The following is a 16,201-nucleotide window of genomic DNA, read 5'->3' as shown; positions in this document are numbered from 1 at the left end:
ATAACTGCCGTTATAATGACTGTTTAAAAACCTCGAAATAGGATTTGTTCTTATAAATTTTCATGTACTCATCATCTCTCTTGGAGCACAATCATTAGTAAATATTTTAGCTGGAGAGATTTTGCCTTAAAAATATAAAGATGTAGATAGTATGATCTCAACATTATTCTTATCTCTTAATATAAGTGTAAAAATGAAGACAGTACCACATTTGTTCTCATGCTTAGATTTATTTGGTGCTTATTGAATTTATGGAAGTGTAGCAGCTTACGGAATGATTGTAGCAGCTGTTATAATGCCAGAAACCAAAGGGGAATCTCTTTTGATGATTGAAGAGTATTAAAAGAAACCAACAAAAAGATCATTTGTAATAAAATCTTTGTCTAATCCTAATGAAGATAAGTGAAACAAATCGCAAAATTTAGAATAAAAACTTAATTTTGAAGTTCCTTATTATATAATGGGATGGAAAATTATTACTTTATTATTATTATACCTGTTGTTAACTATCCACTGCTGAACATAGGCCTCGAGGAGGGTTTGGCATTAGTCGCCACGCTTGGCAGACGGATTGACAATCGCAGTTAGGTTTTGGTGATTTTTTTTTACAACACAGGGGGCAAACGAGCATGCGGCTCACCTGATGGTAAGTGACTACCGCCGCCCATGGTCACCCACAACACCTACGGCATTGCAAGTGTACTGCCGGCCTTTTAAAAAGGAATATGCTCTTTTCTTGAAGGTTATGTTGTCGTATCGGTTCGGAAATACTGCTGCTGGAAGTTGATTCCAAAGAGTGGTTGTGCGTGGAAGAAAGTGCCTTGAAAAACGCACGGTGGAGGACCGCCACTCGTCCAGATGGTTGGGATGAAATTTTAGTTTATGGCGGGTTGTACGATGGTGAAAATCTGCAGCAGGTATCAATCCGAACAATTCTTCAGAGCATTCCCCATGATAAATTCGGTAGAAGATGCACAGAAATGCAACATCTCTACGCAGTTTCAGTGGTGTTCTAAGAGTGACGCTGCTGTCTATCTCTCGATCATTAAGTTCCCCTAGTTGCCTCTTACGACACCCTTGGGAAAAAAGGAACGGATATTTAAGGAGAATTAGAAATTAGGAATTAATTTTGTAGTACTAACAAGATATTTTTATATCTTTGATGATGATCATCAAAGATTACATGATAAAAGGCGAAGTCGCCAATGTAGTTACCGTACTTGTTGTATTCTGGTATTTTATATTTTTCTAAATCTTTAATCTAGGTACTATTCTGTAGTTGTAGGTATCCATTATTTTAGATACTGAGTTTACTAATAAAATAATTGATAACGGAAAATAAATTGTTAAAGACAGTACAAAAAAATAATGCAATTCATTTATGTACGTAATTTAATTAAAATGTTTACAATTCTTATTCCCTATTCGCATTTAACGCTATTTCGCGAAGTTTCATACGCGCTATTTTCCCGGTTGCAGTTAATGGCAGCCGATCCACAAATACTACGCCGCCTCTTAATAATTTGTTTTCGGATAATTTATCTGGAAATAAATATTAAATAAATATTTGAGACAATAATTTAATTTAAATCCCACTTGATCTCTATTGAAAAACAGTGGTCACTCATTGTCACACTTTTTTATTCTAATTCATTTCTACATTCGAAATATGATAACAAACGATGATATGATTAGCTTAGTCGGACACTGCCAGACCGTTATCCGGAATCCCAAGAAAATATCCCAGCGTAAACCTTTAAATTTTCATTTAAGATTACGATTTTATTTGTCCTTTATAGGGCACAAAAGTCATTGTCCGGTAAGTTACGTCAGAGGCCTTCGTGCATATCGGAGGTGATCTAAAAACTCTTGTCGATAAAATCACGATCCACGAACAACAGTATTAATATAATTATAATAATCCAAAAGGTTATACACTTCATCATCATATCAGCCATTATTTTATCACTGCTGAAACATAGGCCTCCCTCATCGACCGCCATAAAGAACGGTCCCGAGACACCTGCATCCACTGAATCCTTGCAATGCATTTGGAGTCGTCGCTCTATCCAGTGGCAACTGAAGAACTTTTCTTCCGTAAGAACAGTTATATACTTACTGGCGACCAAATCCTTTATCTCCTGCGCAGTGACAGAAGACCCTGGATTCCGGACGACTATGGCAACAGCATGTTCACCGTCGAGCTCATGCGGCACGCTCGTTACGCCTACTTCGAAGACACCAGGGAGGGTACGTATCAACTCCTCCAGTTCTATTGGATAAACCTGATACAAACCATTCAATCATCAGTTATCAGCGTAGACCTTAAAACCTAACCAAATTCTTTGATATTAGGGGCACATAGTTATTTATTTTACAGTATTCATTCATTTTGATTGGTAGGTGTCTTTTTCAACATTGTGCCAATACAAAAAATTAACTTGCTTTACTATCTGTGGGTAATACATCTGACTCGAGAATTTAAATTATTTACATCAGCTTTATTCCCGTACCTATCTTTAGGGTGGTTCTATTAATTCGGACTCATTAGAAACCTATATGAATAAGCATGGTTCACAGGTGTATTACGACATAAGCTAGTTATTTGTCACTGTTGGTTTCTAGAATTGAAGACTCTTTTTTTTAGTAAATAAGTTAAAACTTGAGGTGTTCAGGTTCCGTTTACTGTTTGTAGAACTGGACAGATTTGGTAGACAAATTTCAGATATTATATAATTTTGAAATTAGAATGTAATATTCTTCTTCATCTTCTTGACAAAGTATATTGTGGGCTTTAAACCACAGACGCGTATGAGCAAAATCTCTTAGAAGAAAAAAAGAAATTAATAACACAGGCTACTCCGTCTAAGTATTTTTTATATCGAAAAGAGCTCTTTCAAAGATAAGTTCACCCTTGTTACAGATAATATAATACTATAGCCTTGCTAACAAAATTTATAACCATACCTTTATTGCAAGTGCATTAAAAAATTTACATTGGGCCAAATTTAAATAAATTTGTATGTAAGTACAAAAGTTTTTTTTTAAATATATACCAATCATATTATATCTAACACTATTTTTTCATGTACGCTCCTATTGTGTATAGACTACATGAACAAGTAAAAAATTGCATATAAAAATTTGCTTACAAGATAACTTCTATATTTAATGACCGTCTTGATTCTCTCTACATAGAAGTAATTGTCATCCTTGTCCCTGTACAGAAGGTCTCCGGTCCTGAACCAGCCGTCTTCGGTATAAGCGTTAGCAGTTTCTTCTGGGTTGTTGTAATACTCCTAGTAATATAATTAAGTAGAAATTTTAGTAGGAAGTTATTTTTTTAGGACAAGGAAGTATTGAAATTAAATACCTAGTTAGCAATCCTGTTAATATTATAACCGCGATAGTTTGTGAGGATAGATAAAGGATGAATGAATGGATTTTTGTTACTCTTTTATTTCAAAACTATTAAACTAATTTGAATGAAATTTAGTACACGAGTTGGTACAATCAACTCATGTACTAAATTCCAACAAAAAAAAACAAACCTAACTTAGCATATACGATACTTTATATACTGATCCACGTAGATAAAGTCGGGGAATACAGCTAGTTAGATATTTATATAAGGTGAAATTGAAATCATTAATTAACATTATTTTAAGGTGGTGTTAGATCGTGAAACAGTATGTTTTTTCCAAAGTAAAATGAATCTAAAGATATAAAATATAATCCGATACTAATTTGACTTATGTTAGTTAGGCTTAATATTTTTTATTGTAGATTCATTTTTCTCTCCGGATTGATTATATTGATTTCACCGTGTGGTCCCGACATAGAATGGGCCATCCCTTCCTTTCCCGTAGGTGTCGTAAGAGCAGACTATGGGAAATTAATCCCTCTTAAAACATACCAAAAGTCAAACTGCGGTTGCCAACCAATATACCAAGTGTGGTAACTTCTGGCAAAATCCTCCCAATGGTAAACTGCCATAAAGAACGACCCCGCTCCTTATGACAGTCTATGGGGGAGGCTTATGGTCAATAATGGAAAGATAACGGCTTCACCGTATACAATGAATACAATATTTGAAACATACTGTAAAGCCCGGTCCTTTCCTCCACATTTCGCCGGTAATGTTGGGTTCGGTTATTTCCTTTCCAGTTTCAGGATCTACCAGCTGTAACATAAGAAGTATAAACAGATGAAAAACTAAAAATTTAATAAAAAAAACCTAAATAATTTAAAATTTCTTCAACAATATCTAAAACAAACAAAATAAATTTTCGGTTTCTGATCGTTTCGGCTCGAATTTGGAGTTTCAATTACGATTGAAAAATGTCCGAAACTATGGCCGAGAATTTATTTTCTAGTGCGACTTCATGGTTCCTCTATCTTACATGATGGTAGACATTCTGTATGTCTTATCTTTTTTTTATCTTCTATATTTTACAGTCTTCTTTATTCCATTTCAACATTTCCAGAATACTTACACGAATACTTAGCAACGAGTTCTAGTTGTATATCAATTAATACACATTCATAAGATTGTGTTCCACAAAAAAAAGCTAATTTTAGTTGTGGCAAAACTAGTTATTTTGAATTAAAAGCTTAACTGCTGAATCGATTTTGATAATATTTCTATGGGACCAATCCTTTCAAATTGGTTTACAACTGACGGAGTTATGAGGTAACAAACATAAGAAAATACAGCCGAATTGAGAGCCTTCTTTTTAAAGTCGGTTGAAAATGATACGTTGTTTATTAGGTAAATTGATTGTTGTTACTAACTTCCTTGTTTCTGCTCATCTGATAATAATTTGTGATTATTTGTTATCAACAGATAAAGAAATATTTATTGTTTTATTGATGGTATTTATTTTTTTATTGTCTTTTATTAAGTAGACTCTCTCCCACGGATAAACAAAAATATTTGATAAAGTTTTTAAAAAGTGTTCTTTTGTATTTTTTTTTTAATAAATACCTATTGTTAGATTGTTATAATGTACAGAACTCTCGGTGTGTGAATCTAACTTACTCTTAACTGATTTTATGGCACTAACATGACAGAGGTTCTACAGTTATTCAGTATTAGCAAGAAAGGAGGAAGGATAGTGTCTAACCTTAATCAATGGTCTTAGTTTATATATATAGATAGAGCATCGAGTGTTAAAAACATGTCAAAATTTAATCAGCGAATTCCGATGTTTGGCTGACTATTTTTTTTTTAATTAAAACAAAACGCACTCCTTTTTTAATTTTGCCTGTAATTAGTTAAAAATTACCCAATCAACCGTACGTTGATTTTATAAATTTGAATTGGGAATTATTTTTTCTATTGTAATATAAATATACATATGTATATAGTTCTTTACATATTAATATACATGTTAATAAAAATGGCGACCATTTTCAATGAATAAAAAACAAAAATATATTTTATGTCTATATAAGTATTCATATATAAATCAAAGTATTCAATAAAGACAAGTATCATTTGCACTATTAGTTCTGTTCTTTTAAATATATTCGTAAGAATTTTATATTGTTTTGATTTTTCATTGCAATATAATTTCTTCCATATACCGAGTAATAAATGTACACTATGGTAACCGGTACAGCTAAAAGCGTAAATAGATAAAAAATATAATCTGATTTTGGCGAAACATTTGTATGAAGACTCTATCTATATAGTCTAAGTCATGTGATAGCAGTCGTTTCCCTTGTTCTATGGTAGATCAATAGGAAAAAGTGAAAACGTTTACAAACAAAAACAGTTTTCTGTGAATACACTCAGACTGATGATTTATTAAATTATTATTCACCTTAATTTGAAACATTGATGTAGGTTTCCCGCAACTTCCCAATGGTCCATTCACATTTGGTTTCAGGATCGCTCCTAAACTTTCTGTTTGTCCGTAAGCTTCTAGAATCAGTGCATCTTTCCGCATTCGAGACTTAAATAATCAAGAGATAAAATAGTAATTGCTACAAACCATAATAAATGAATATTTTGAACATATTGCAGATGATCTTTAGTTATAATCCACGATTACACACATGGGTAAAATGAGGAATATATTAATTTATTCTTTAGTGACATAATGGCAACGCTAGTCATTAGCCAAAATAAAATAAAAACTTTAGTAACTTTTGTTTATTTTGTTTCTTTTTTCTTGTAGTATGCGTTATACTTGTAGATTTTAGAATTAGGTAACCGATGGATAATGTATCAACATAAAACATACACCAGTTTTGATATCTATAAATCTTACTCAAATAAAAACCCGTCATATTATTTTTTCTTTAATACCTGACTTCTTTAAACTAACCTGACTTTATTCTCACATAGCACCCCGCTCGCATATGTTAATAGCATAATGGAGTACCATACCATTTCCACCTCCATAACAAGGGGGGAAGGGATTGTTAGTAATGCGGACTACAAATCCCATTGCTAGCAATATACCCTGTCAGATCGACCTCCACATGGTCCCCCCTGGAAACCATCGTCCTAAATCCCAGGTGTATTCATCACGATGGGCTAACTGACCTGTCTTTTCATTCTAACCTGTCAATCTTCACTGATGCCTCGCCAGTGTATACCGTTAGCGCGAGCGGAGTTACTATTCCATTTTCACCCATTAAAAAAAAAACTCCATAACAACATCATCATCATCATTTCAACCATTAAATCAACATAAATCTCACAGACTTCCATGAGGTACGGTTAAGCCATCTACATCCACTAACTCCCATGAACGTATTTGAGCATCGCTTACCTTTAATTCAATCAGTAAATCGTTATATACTTTCGCACCAGTTAATATAATATTGTCGAAACACGTCAAATCACATTTCTTTTCGTGTTTCAGTATGTACGTTAATATTGAGGATCCTGTTATAACCGATTGGGGCTGTAATTATAAATAAAATTTTAAATGTAAAATTTCCGTGTTCTTTTTCACTAATTTCCAAAACCGTTCAATTAATTTTAATGACATTTTGTAAATATGTATTGTTTATTTGTTTATAGAAACACCCATATAAGAGAAAATATTTTTTTTTTTAATAAATTACATCAGTGGAACTGGTGGTCTAGCTGTTTTTACTTTTAGAGGCAACCACAGCTCGCTTTGTATTTGAGAAATAATAATAAATTAAATTAAATTAGTACATGTTTGAAATGAATAAAGCATATTAATAAAATGAACAAATAATGAAAATGATGATTAAATTATTTAAATCATAAATAAATAATACATAACGGCATAAATAAATAAATAATGTACAACAACTTTTTAATTTAGACATGAACATGGCGTGACTATTATTATTTTCTCCAAATTGAGAGATATTTTATAGAGAGAAGTTTTATTTCGACCATAAACCAACAGATAACGCTGAGAGCAAAACAATGTTTGCAGGATCATCTAGCTGGTAATCTTGGGGAGAGGTATTATTAGTAATAGGAATAGATGACCTAATTGCTAGAAATATACCCTATTAAGTCGACCTCCACGTGGTCAGTCTTGAAAACTATCATGGTTTCTGGTATTTGGTCATGATAACTGATAAATTGATCACGTTGGGCTGGTAGACCTGCTTTCATCATTATCTATCATACTCCACTGGTGTCTCGTCAGTACATTCCAATAGCAAAGAAAGGGCTACTATTGAATTTTTATTCCATTAAGAAAAAAAGATAACTAACTATAACTTGAGTTCTTACTGAGACATAAACTAGCTGTTCCGACAACTTTGTGCATGTAACAAATACATATTCGCTGACCGGAATAAAAAGAAAACTATGTCCTTCATTATCGCATAGAGTCAGTAACTTTTCATGACAAAAGGTTAAGCCGTTAAGATGCCAAATATTAGCAAATAAATATCAAAACTCACTCTCATGTCTATATAAATAAAAATCAAATGCCGAATGTGTGTATGGTAAGTGCTTCAATACAGATCCGGTGCACCTATTTCATAACTACCTTATTAATTAATTGAAAAGAAAATTAAATAATTCATTGTTTTGTTGTGTTTGTTTTTTATCTATTGTCAAGAAAACGTTTGTAAGAAAAGATTAAAAATGTCCGTATGTAAAAGTGAGTGGGTTTGGTCACGTTTCCTTTGTGACTGGACCCGTGCGAAGCCGGGGTAAGCAGATAGTTTATGATGTTACTTAGTAAGAAACCATCAGACCTTGTGTTCATTGATAACGTCGATAATTTTTTCTATAGACAGATCTGAAGTCTGCAGCTTAATGCCTCCGCCCGCTGGTATATATATTGCGTTGGCTGCACAAGTGACCCACTGAATTGGTGATATATTTAATGTTTTACCACCTTTCTTGCTGAAATCATTAAATCATTATTGATTTGTCTTTGTCTATAGGCGACGGTTACCACTTTCCATCAGGTGGGCCGTCAGCTTAGCCATTATCATTTTAAGTTGCATAAAAAAAAAACCCCTCTTAATGGAGTGTTATTATGTATAAAAAGGAGCTTCCTCTTTCTTTCCTCTTTGTTTTGTTCTTAATTCAGTTGTATTTTTTTTTATGTTTGTAATATCATAACACCATCAGTTACCTCTGTCCCATTCGTTTTTTTTTTTTTTTAAAGGAATATACTCTTTTCTTGAAGGTTATGTTGTCGTATCGGTTCGGAAATACTGCTGTTGGAAGTTGATTCCAAAGAATGGTTGTGCGTGGAAGAAAGTGCCTTGAAAAACGCACGGTGGAAGACCGCCACTCGTCCAGATGATTGGGATGAAACTTTAGTTTGTATTCGTGTTTCAACCGTAAAGCAGTTGTGTTTGCATGACAGTGTTTCGGTTTGAAGGGTGGGATATGGCGTGAATTTACTAGGTACGGAGAAATAACACCTGAGTCCTCAGGAATGGCAACGCATGGGGGTATCATGGGCGAAACAGTATACTCTGTTATGTCCATGGTACTGCTCATGTCTATAGGCGACGGTTACCACTTTCCATCAGGTGGGCCATCAGCTTGTTTGCCATTCTAAGTTGTATAAAAAAAGTTATAAACTGATTTGGAAATATCTTATTTTTTCTAAAATAATATAATTATAGATTGATTCCATAGAAATTTTATCAAAATCGGTTTAATAATTTAGTTTATAAATCAAAATCACTGGTTTTACCATAATTGAAGTAGATTTTTTTTGTGGAATACAATCTTAATTATATCTTGTGTTGTTGAAAAACGATAAATGATTCTTTAAACTTCACTACAAACAGATAATAGACGTGTATAGACCTAATAAAGGACGGAGTTGGGGGAAAGGGATTGTTAGTAATGGAGACTGAGAATCCCATTGCCAGCAATATACCCAACCAGGTCGACCTCCTCGCCGTTCTCCCTGGAAACTATCATGGTTAATTCCTGATGAATTCATCATGATGGGCTAACTGGCCGGTTTTCATTCTCATCGATCACCCTTCACTGGTGCTCCGCCAGCGTATCCCGTTAGCGCCATACCATTTTCACCCATCAAAAAAAAAGAAAATAAAGGACGAAGGGAGGAAGGATTGTTAGAAATGGGGTCTAATTTCCCATTTCTATCAGGTCGCCCTCGTGGTTCCTCTTGGAAACCATCGTGATAAATTCTTGTTGAATTCGTCACGATGGACTAACGGTCATTCATCTTCACCTATCATCCCTCACTGTTAGCGTATACCGATAACGCATGCGGGGTTACAATTTCATTATCACCTATTAAAAAAAAATAAGGAGTGGTAGAGAGCGTACGGGCCACGTTCTCCTTAGAATTGTCTAGTGCCTAGCAGAGCAGGGTTCGCTCCTCTCCGCCCTTAAAAAAAGGGGATTGTCAGGGTTCAAAAAGCCCCACAAATAACAATATCAGGGTGACATCCACGCAGTTCCCCCTGCAAATCATCTTGGTTGGTCAGCTTGGTTAATTCTCCATGAATTCGCTGCTATGGACCAACTAACCTTTTTATCATCGTTCTCTGGTATACCGTTAGGAAAGGCAAGGTTACTATCATCATGCATTAAAAATCCCCCTCTTCTTCGAATAATCTTAACGTCAATGTAGAAAAATATGGTTGATAATTTTATATCTAGACACATATCAGGTAAAATATATAAAAAAAAATAACATTAAAGCAATATCTGTGACGTTATCTTAACATCATAAACTTGAGAAACGAGGAAGTCACTTCTTACCTACTCAAAAATAAAGTGGAAAAAGCCAATCGTACGAAATCAATTATTGGTTTATGGGCAATCGCTGCCACTTTAAATGTGCCCGTAGTGCCGCTTGTGCTCACCAGCCACGCATATACCTTCTCGGTGTCAAATATTGCTGGTCTGAAATTTTTATCGATACATGTAAGTAAACAATAACAACAACAACAACGTAAACAACAACATATCAGCTTTTTACTATCTAATGCTGAGCATAGGCATCTCCCTTGGGGTGTTTTGCCAGTAGTTGTCACGCTTGGCAGGCGGACTGGCAACCGCAGTTAGGCTTTAGAGATGTTTTAAGAGGGATGCTGCTGCAAAAAGACACAATAATCGAATACAAATAATCTGGTCATTATCCATCAAAAAAATTTGCACATATGATGGGAAAGTCCTTGTCACCCCATTGTCAAACTTGTAATACCATCAATGATGTGCATCATATTCTATTAGAGTGTCGTATTAACACGAAGGAAAGAGAAGAATACATGCGCCACTGTAACTTAAATAAATTTAATGTTGCTCTTATTCAATCTTTGTTAGCTGAACTTAAATCAGAAATTTTTGAACATCTCTGTAAATTATTGATGCATATTAATTCTTTTCTTTCCGCGTCTAGGGAAAGTAGATAAAGTTTTGTTTGAGAGATCAGTTCAGGGTACGATAGGACTGATATACCTGAAGAAGGTAAAGGCTAAAAGCCCTTAAATAATAATAATAAAAAAAAAATAAAATTGTATTGCGCAGGAATCGAATCCGCAACCATTGGAAGTGACTGATAATATACAACTATATCTATCTGTGAATACCTAGATAAATGTAGGTATTCATTCATTCATAAGTATCAATAAACTTTTTATCTTTTTAACTCCGCTTATCGATAAGTCATCGTGGAATGTTTTTTAATATATAGTTATTTTAAAGTATCCATAGATATTACAATCACGATTGCATTAAGATTGTATTGTAATACTTTATTTAACATAATCTAATAGTAACTACAATGGGTATTCTGGACTTTGATTAACCTATTAGGACTAATATACACTGCGAATTTTCATCGTGCGATTTTTTCAAACCCATGTATGGTTACTTTTTTCTAATTCACACGTATGTTATTATTTGTATTTTAATGTGTCTTTTTTGCGCAGAAAATAATGTATAAAACACGGAAAATTTATGTAACTACAATAATATACCTAGGTATTTATAACTTGCTAACTGGAATGAATGAATATACTTTATTTGCATTATACAATATAAGCAAGACTAATAAATATAACATTGTATGAGTACAGTAAGACGATCTTATTGCTGAAAGTAATTTTTTTAAAACAGGTTGTCTTGAAAAGATTACTTTCAGCAATAACAATACAATATAAATTCTGTAACAACAGTTCGATAATATTTGATTTGTTCGTGAAAATAGATACTTACTTAAAGTCTTCGTCTTTATCTTCTTTAGAGTCGTATTTTTCAACGAAATTTGCCATAGAATGTTCTCCGTCGTCTAATGTGACTACTCTCGTATCGAGGTTCAGTTTTTGAATCGCTCGAATATGGTCGTCGTATGCAGCCTTCATGCAGAATGATATCCGCGGCCTGGTCACTGTCAACGCTTGTTCTAGTTCATCTGAAAAAGGTATTCTAATTGTTGTATTTATCGTATAAGCTATGCTTAAATTAAGGGTAAGGGTTCTCAAAGAATGCATCGCGACGGCCTAGTGCGCTACACATTTTATTAATACACATTTACAAAATTTCATTACAATCGGTTAGGCGATTTTGGATATTAGTGTGAAAGAGTATCATACACGCGTTTTTAATATCAACGTATCAATTTAACTTTGATGATACTGTACTGTTACAGCAGTTACCGTTCTTTTACGAGGGCCGTCAACTTTTTTGTTAGTTAATTTTAAACTTTTACGTTGTTTACACAATCATATTTTAAATACACAATCGAAATATAACTTTATTCTTAATTTTTGATTTTTTTTTGCAACTTAGAATATCAAACAAGCTGATGGTTCACCTGATGGAAAGTGGTAACCGTCGCCTATAGACATGAGCAGTATCATAGACATAACAGACTATACTGTTTCGCCCATACATTGCCCTGAGGACTCAGGTGTTATTCTTATGTGCCCTGTAAATTGTTATTCTAAAATTTTAAATAACATAAAAATAAATACACGTTTTCCTGTGTACTTACCGTATTTATAAGTAGGGTCCACTCCAGCAAAAGGCATGCCGTTCATCAATGCAGCATAATACGGAATATGGAGGTTATTATTGTTAGGTCCGCTCAGTGACATCACGTCCCCCACTTTGTATCCCAGTCTTCTGAAGCATCTTGCTACAGCTATAGAACGAGACAAAACAGACGCGTTCGTCTCGCTCTCGCCGGTTGCTGCATCTATCTGTGGAAAAAGATATAGAATCGTCTAAATGTTGAAGGAAGAAATAATTTTTTTTCAAAGAGAAAGCACAAAATTATCAAACCGAAACTTGCTGAATGATAGAAGAGTGATAACATCGGCATGTGCTGACATTGAAAAATTTAAAATGATCAAATTGATTCTATATTGTATGTATATTATAATATATATAATAAATATTCTATATTTTATGTATGTTTTGATTGTTGAAAGCATACTTACATCAGACTTATATTAAGATAATATGTTTTAAGGTATAATTTACCATTAACTGTTTGAATTCTCTGGTAAACAATAAAATCACAACAAACCAAATTAACCTGCTAAGCGCGCCGCTTGTGATGTTGGATTCAAATATACTCGGCCAAGGTATATCACATTTTATGTTTATTTTTTGAATGGTTTATTTTATTAAATGGGTACCAACGTCTATAGTCACAGATACTATTGTATCGAATCAGGCTAACTCGAGTAGTGATTCGAATGTCTATTGGGTACTCAGGTGCTCGAGTACCTACTCAGTATACTCGTATATACTCGTATGAAATTATGATACACGATATTCAAATACAGGATTCGAGTACTTCCAGTACTCGAAGAATAGTCGCATGTTTAATTATAGGTTTTTGTTTCTGTTTCACAGTATTATTAATTTTAGCCTTAATTACCGACGACACATTTTTAATTAACTGAATATTTACATATATCTTCAATGAAAGTGGGCTTCAGAAATGCTTTAGAAATTGAAGTAATATTCTAATCTGATGAAATACTGGAATACCCATTCAAGTACTCGAGTACTTGTCAATACTTAAAATCGAGTCGGGATTCGAAATATTTTAACGAGTACAAGAATACTCGAATATACTCTATATAACACCACGGGCAATAGTCAATTCGAAGACAAAGGTTACCATATTTACCTCACGATAAAACCGAGCGCTAAAATCTCTAAAAGCCTTGAGAGATTAAATTACCGTGAATTATGAGTTAATCAGATAAATATAATCCCTACAATTATTATATTTATTATAAATTTATCTATTTTATTTAAAGTAGATGAACGAAAAAGAAGCCTAACGTATTTATTATCTATATTACTGATATTGGAGCCGATTCTATAATGTAATTTCTTTAAATTTATCTCTTACCTAATATTATTAATTTGATAATTTCACGAAATTACTGTCTTATGGACCATCGTAAATTAAAATTATAATGATTACGACTTAAATCTATTAGCAAATTAATTGTTATTGGTCCTTACAATGAAGATTATGCTGTGATATCAAGTTGAAGTTTTAAATTAAGAAATCGGTTTATAAAATAGACACCTCAGAATCGACCCTATTACGTTCTAAGTATCGTGTGGTCCTGGCGTAGAATAGGTCACCCCTTCCTTTCTCCACGGGAAAGGAAGATGTCGTAAGAGGCAACTGAGGGAGGGCGAGGGATGGGCAGAAGTGTCCCTCTTAAAACATCTCCAAAGCCTAACTGCGGTTGCCAAATATGGCAACTACTGGCCAAAACCCCTCAAGAGAGAGGCTTATGTTCAACAGGTAACAGTTAAAGGTTGATATGATGATGATGATGTCCAAAGTATAGTAAATCCCTTTGTAATGTGTCCAACAAATAGAGTCCTATCAGAGAAGTCCTATTCTCCTAGTAGACTCACTTCTAGTCTAGATGAAAGTTCGACTGTAAGAAATATGTAACATATGGAGGTGAGAGATGCTTATGGGGGAGGCCTATGTTCAGTAGTGAACAGATGATAGCTGGAATGATCGTGATTATGACGATGTAACATTAAATAATATTATTAGAGTATTAGTTTACATAAGTAAAATCCACGTAAAGTAACAGCTTGAAGATTAGGTATACTCGTATTGAGGAAACTGAAGACTGTTATATCAAACTAGTAATGGATCACGGCTTTGCACGTGTTTATAGTATAATAATTCTTTTAATATAAATACGAAATTTGTAACGATGGATGAATGGATGGGTTTTTGTTACTCTACACCAGAGGGAGACTTTGTACAAAATTCGTTTGCTTGGCCATCTCTGTCCTATTCGTGTTTCTACCGTGAGGCAGTTATGTGTGCATGACTGTGTTTCGGTTTGAAGGGTGTCATACGGCAATGAATTTACATGGTACAGAGGAATAACACCTGAGTCCTCAGGAATGACAACACATGAGTATCATCTCAGCAATATCATGGGCGAAACAGTAAACTTTGTTATGTCCATGATACTGCTCATATCTATAGGCGACAGTTACCACTTTCCATCAGGTGGGCCGTTAGCTTGTTTATCATTCTAAGTCGTATAAAAAAAATTGTAAATAAAATACTATCTTATTCAATAGTAATGTAACTTTCTCCATATGATAAAGTTTTCAATATTGGTTAAGTATCTATTAGTTAAATAATTTTAATATTCCTTGTTAATTAATGGTTTCACTGGATGGTTTGTGGGCGAAATGTTTCAGACTCGATTTATTATCAATCTTTCTTGTCTCTGTCCCACACGTATTTACGCTGTGAAGCAGTTGCGGTGTATAGCTGTGTTTCGGTTTGAAAAGTGGGATAACATTAATAGTAGTGGCTAGTTCCACCTGTCGCTACCAATGTTTCCCTCCTGACGGGTAGATTGGGATTATTTTACCTATCTCCACTGATAGACATGAATGAAAATTAATCTGCTCTTTTTTTTTTACAACACAGAGGGCAAACGAGCATGCGGCTCACCTGATGGTAAGTGACTACCGCCGCCCATGATCACCCACTACACCATCGGCATTGCAGGTGTGCTGCCTGTCGGCTTATTCCTACTAAGCGTTTTTTTAAGAAATCTTTGTAATTATTATTTATTTAAACAACAATTAAAGGTTCACACTCAAGAAAGGTAACATATGAGAGGTATAAATCCTATCAGATTAACCTTCACGTAGTTTCTCTCGGAAACTTTTAGTTTTATCACTACAGATTTACTCAAAAATCTGTTAAATAAGAAATAAGAATTGGAATACTCTAAATATATTACCAAATGCCCAACATAATACCTGGCACACAGCATCTGGTTGCCTCTTCATGCAATACATAAACAAATGGCCCAGATGAAAGTGTTTATTGGTCTTCCAATCTTCACTGCTCATTTTGTGATCAAAACAAATCGATTAAAATTAAAATCGCTGTACACTATAATACACTAACTTATGTTTTAGCATTACTGTATATTTATATGCCCCATGTAGTTCTTATCACAGATTAATTTTATCTAACAAATGGCGAGTAGTAGGATATTTAAAAATATGACGTATTCAGCTATTTAGCTTTGTCTATTATAAGTGAAAAGTGTGCAAAGAGTTGGTTACAAGCTTAAATCTGGTAACTTTTTTTTTACTTATTTCCAAACGTATCGTCTAATATTTATAAAACATATTGTATTCATATAAACAACATTACGCACATTAAGTAGTCAGCTATTATCACTTTACTATAATTATTTACATCACTTGATTTCA

The 16,201-nt window shown here is 33.8% G+C and overlaps 1 protein-coding gene across 1 annotated transcript; it reads right to left on the bottom strand.

Annotated features, from left to right (window-relative positions):
* Nucleotides 1-1,374: 1,374 nt before the first annotated feature.
* Nucleotides 1,375-15,898, bottom strand: LOC113510015 (luciferin 4-monooxygenase-like). Its single transcript, XM_052895997.1, has 11 exons — nucleotides 15,740-15,898; nucleotides 12,450-12,657; nucleotides 11,672-11,867; nucleotides 10,214-10,357; nucleotides 8,209-8,359; nucleotides 6,786-6,920; nucleotides 5,829-5,960; nucleotides 4,103-4,183; nucleotides 3,153-3,299; nucleotides 2,120-2,285; nucleotides 1,375-1,542 (listed from the first exon to the last, which is right to left on the bottom strand). The coding sequence occupies exons 1-11, from the start codon at nucleotides 15,830-15,832 to the stop codon at nucleotides 1,415-1,417; spliced, it is 1,581 nt and encodes a 526-aa protein (XP_052751957.1). The 5' UTR covers nucleotides 15,833-15,898; the 3' UTR covers nucleotides 1,375-1,414.
* Between the last annotated feature and the right edge of the window lie 303 nt (nucleotides 15,899-16,201).

Source organism: Galleria mellonella, unplaced genomic scaffold (assembly GCF_026898425.1).
Source record: "Galleria mellonella isolate WM207_F2 unplaced genomic scaffold, CSIRO_AGI_GalMel_v1 utg312, whole genome shotgun sequence".
Classification (NCBI taxonomy): domain Eukaryota; kingdom Metazoa; phylum Arthropoda; class Insecta; order Lepidoptera; family Pyralidae; genus Galleria; species Galleria mellonella.
Note: the sequence above shows the minus strand (reverse complement) of the source record. Positions and strands in the feature narration are given on the sequence as shown.

Coding starts and splice junctions, on each gene's coding strand:
- LOC113510015 (XM_052895997.1), bottom strand. CDS start 15,832: ATGAGCAGTGAAGATTGGAAGACCAATAAACACTTTCATCTGGGCCAT. Junction 11,868..12,449: donor GGACCCTACTTATAAATACG/GTAAGTACACAG, acceptor TACCTTTTTCAG/ATGAACTAGAACAAGCGTTG. Junction 10,358..11,671: donor GATAAAGACGAAGACTTTAA/GTAAGTATCTAT, acceptor TAAAAATTTCAG/ACCAGCAATATTTGACACCG.